The sequence below is a fragment of the Podarcis muralis genome, chromosome W (assembly GCF_964188315.1).
Source record: "Podarcis muralis chromosome W, rPodMur119.hap1.1, whole genome shotgun sequence".
Taxonomy (NCBI): Eukaryota; Metazoa; Chordata; class Lepidosauria; order Squamata; family Lacertidae; genus Podarcis; species Podarcis muralis.
This window is the reverse complement of record NC_135674.1, coordinates 25,768,631-25,772,363: the sequence shown is the minus strand read 5'-3', so window position 1 is coordinate 25,772,363 and position 3,733 is coordinate 25,768,631. Positions and strand designations below refer to the sequence as shown.

At 52.0% G+C, this 3,733-nt stretch overlaps 1 protein-coding gene across 1 annotated transcript in view; it reads left to right on the top strand.

Moving 5' to 3' along the window:
- The window catches only part of LOC144326335 (steroidogenic factor 1-like), a 29,770-nt gene extending 26,258 nt beyond the window's left edge, over window positions 1–3,512 (top strand). Inside the window, exons 3-4 of the mRNA XM_077922872.1 lie at window positions 665–812; window positions 3,436–3,512. Coding sequence (XP_077778998.1) covers window positions 665–812; window positions 3,436–3,512 — 225 coding nt within the window. The remainder of the gene's footprint in view (window positions 1–664; window positions 813–3,435) is intronic.
- Window positions 3,513–3,733: the final 221 nt, after the last annotated feature.

The following is a 3,733-nucleotide window of genomic DNA, read 5'->3' as shown; positions in this document are numbered from 1 at the left end:
CACCCCCAAAGGTTGGTCAGCCTTCTTTGCCCACTGGGCTTCTGTTTTTTGGGGGAGTGTGTGTGGGCATTCCCTCTACATTCTTCCGCCCCAAATCCCACCACCACCACCAAGCATGGGTGGGACAGTTTTGGCTACATAAACAACAGCACACATGGAGAGCTGTTATTGCTGTGGGTATATAAGAACAATGATTTGCCAGGAATGTACAAAGTGTAAGAGGACACAGGTCCCCTGCCCCACGGGAGAGGGAGATAGAGGCCGGAGTAAACATGGGGGTGGGGGAAGAGAATCTGCAAGTACTCCATTGCACATATTTAGACTTTGGGTTGCAGTTCTCTGCACACTTACTTGGGAGGAAGCCCTATGGGATGCTAAGGGACATCACTTGTGAGTCAGCCTGCATTGGATTCCTGGCTAGTTAGACTTTGGTCGTTATTGCTTATCCTTCTGTGTAAAGCCAGCACCCAGATATAACCATATTTATTGTAATTTAGTCAACAACTCAGTCCATTAACTGCTTTAAAGCCTTAACAGCTGATTGCTCAAAAGTCTTTCTGATGGAGGTTGTCCCCCACCGCCCAGCTCTTGAACCTCCTTGTTCCCCTGACAAGATGGTACTTATTGGGGGTCCTGAGCCCTGCCCACCTCCCCTTTCTTCCAGGTGGACATGTCGACCGTTGCCATGCAGGCGGGATCCATCCTGAACAACTTGGTGCTGAGAGTGCAGGAACTGGTGCTTCACTTCCATTCTCTCCAGGTGGACAGGCAGGAGTTTGTCTGCTTGAAGTTCCTCATCCTCTTCAGCCTTGGTAAGTGCCAAGGGGTGTGGATGGGGCAGCGAGACACCTGGGAAGAGCAAACAGGGGCTGCCATGGAGAGCTTTGTGAGTTCTCAACCACATGAGGTGTTTGGAGGAGACTTGCTTTGCTTATAGGTTCGTATGCCTGGCGGGTGGGGCTGGAAGCAGAGCCCCCATTGTCTTTGCCTTCTCCCTACTGCCAGAAGGCCGTGATAAGAGCCTGGCTGCTGGACCAGGTCCATCTATTCCAGCCTCTTGTTCTCATAGTGGCTAACCAGCCGCCCAGGCAAGCAGGACATAAGCAATGAGCCCCCCCCCCTTTGCGGCTTCCAGCAGCTGGTAATCTGGAACATTGCTGGACAGCCCTTTCCAAAACATGGATGTTGGCGGTCTCCTTGAGCATGTTGTTGAGAGCTGAGGGGGTGAGGGGCAGTTCCTGTTCATCTGTGTTTGTGTCCAGAGGAATTCAAGGACAGCCTCGGATGTGGTCAGCCACACTGGAGATTGCAGGAGATTCCAGCCCTGCCTATTGCCCAGAGGAACTGTGCACAACATCTGACCTTGACACAATATATGCAGGGAAATGTGGGAGTGCAGTCTGCAGAGGAGCCAGGTTTGGATTGTCTGGTACCTGCTTCTGATCCCCGCCCCCAAAGACCCCTTCTTTCTGCTCAGAAGTTGATTTGCACCAGTTCAGGCAGCCTTGCCTCCTCCCCTCCTGCGCATGGCAGTGGAGCAGGGCCATCTGTGTGGGTATGAGCAACACCTCGCCCCCCACAACCTCTCCTACAAATAGTTGTACCAGCAGTGGTTGAGGGTGGTATTGGCTGCATCTGCTAGGCCTGCAAGGTTGCACACCAGCCCTGGGGCGGCAGGGGTCAAGCAGTGACCTTTTCTGCACTGGGAAGCTGCTTTGTTAGTGCTGAAGTCTCAGGCTCTTGGTCTGTCCGGCCCAGCATTTCCTACACTGACTGGCAGCAGCTGCTGCTCTTTGGGGTCTCAGGCTTGCGGTTTTATCCCAGCCTCTACCCATAGAATGCCATTTGGCAACTGAACCTAGCAACTGAAATGCAGAGCTTCTGCCTGTTCTGTGGAAGTGCTCAGCGCTGCAGTTCTCTGAGGAAAATGACACCAGCAGCAGTATCCTTCCTGATGTTTGCCAAAACTGTTGTCCAGGCTCCTTTGAGAAAAAGGGTTCAGAAAAGTTTCCTCCTTTTGGCAAATGCTGTGTTTGCCCATTTCATGCCTAAAACCTGCCCAGGATTCTGTACCTGAATTGTGCAACCTGAATGCAAATCAAGCCTCTTTATTTTGCATAAATCGAGCCGTGAGGCTGGATGAGGCCGGTGGCCCACCTAGTCCAGCCTCCTGTTCCCACATTGGCCAGCCAGGTGCCCCTGTGGAAAACCCACAAGCAGGGCTTGAGCACATGAACACTCTTCCCTCCTGCCAGAGCTATAGCTAGGTGATCTTGCGCCCCTGGCAGAACCGTCCAGATTGTGCCCCCTAGCCATGGACAAATTAGCTCTTCTTTCCACCTCTCTCTCCCCCCCCCCCTTCAATTCACTCTCTATTCCTATGAGGCAATAATCAATATTTATATTTATGGAAAGGCTACATTTCTTGGTGCATTGGCTGGGAATTCGCATTCCCCGAGGACGAGGGAAGAATGTCCGAGGCGTCACCGCAAGGCAAACAGCTCGGTTCGGCGTTGGCGGCTCCAGCGCGCAATCTACCAGTTTGTAGGAGGAACCGACCACCCCGTTCTTGAGTGGAGATGCTGCAGCAGCGAGAGAAAGATAGCGGCCACGCGGGAAGAGGGTACCCAGAGGAAAGGTAAGCTCCACAGGGAATTTGTGGGAGCTAAGGGGCCTGATCAACCCCGACCGGTTGGAGCAGTAGAGTGCCTCCGGTTCCGGTAGGAGCAGTAGAGTGCCGCCGGTTTTGGTAAAAGTGGATAGGGGAGGTGAATGGGTGTATGGGGACACTCCAGCGAATGTTTGAGTGAATGAGACACTGGGGCTCAGAGCCACTGGCGAAGCAGCGTGTGGTCCTTGAGGTGCGGTTTCTGACGACGCAAGTGTTAGGATATTTCCGTTCCACCTTAAAAAGGGAGCAGGTTGTTGTGTCACAGCCTGCGTATTTCCTGTTCACAGGAAGTTTATGCTTTTGTATATGCTTTCGTTTTCTCTCTGTGCCTGAGACATCGAAGCAGCCAGTCATGTTTTTTTTCTTTGTTCTGATCAACGCTGAATAAAAGTTGTAAATATGCTCTCCTGAGTGCGTCTTTCGCTGTATGAACTCTGCTGATAGAGCGTGCACGAGCGCTGGAATGTGGCAAGCTATTTCCGAGGCTTCATGTCACTAATTGACTGATACTGTATCTACGGGAGGTTGATGGATCGTCCGGAGACGGCGTGGAACCATGATGGCCTATGTCTCCCTGGCAGTATCCCAACAACAGGTTTCGGGCCCAGATTCACGGCACTTACAGGAGAGTAAGACTGCGAGAGACTGTGAGGTATATGGAGAAAAGTAAGACTTTTCTGTTGCCGCGGCAGCCTCTTTAAACTCCGGCAGATTAATTGGCCTGGGAGCCGCGCCAGAGGCTTCGTGATTTATGAGCTGCCGAGATAAGAAGTTTTTGAAGGCATACAGGCTCACGGCTCAAGTAAAAGCCTGGAATGGAGTTTTTACAAGCCTCAGATGATGGCACTGAGTGCCCAAAGTTAAATCGGCACAATTATGTGACCTGGGCTGTGTGGTGTGAGAGTTTGCTGCGACAGTTTGGAGTGTGGCATACTGTGTGTGAAGCCCCTCCAGTTCCTCTGACAGATAGATGGAAGGCCCAAGATTCAAGGGCCATAGACGTAATAGTCTTGTCCATCTCTCTGGAGGAAATTGCCACACTGGCTGGCAATACAACAGCAC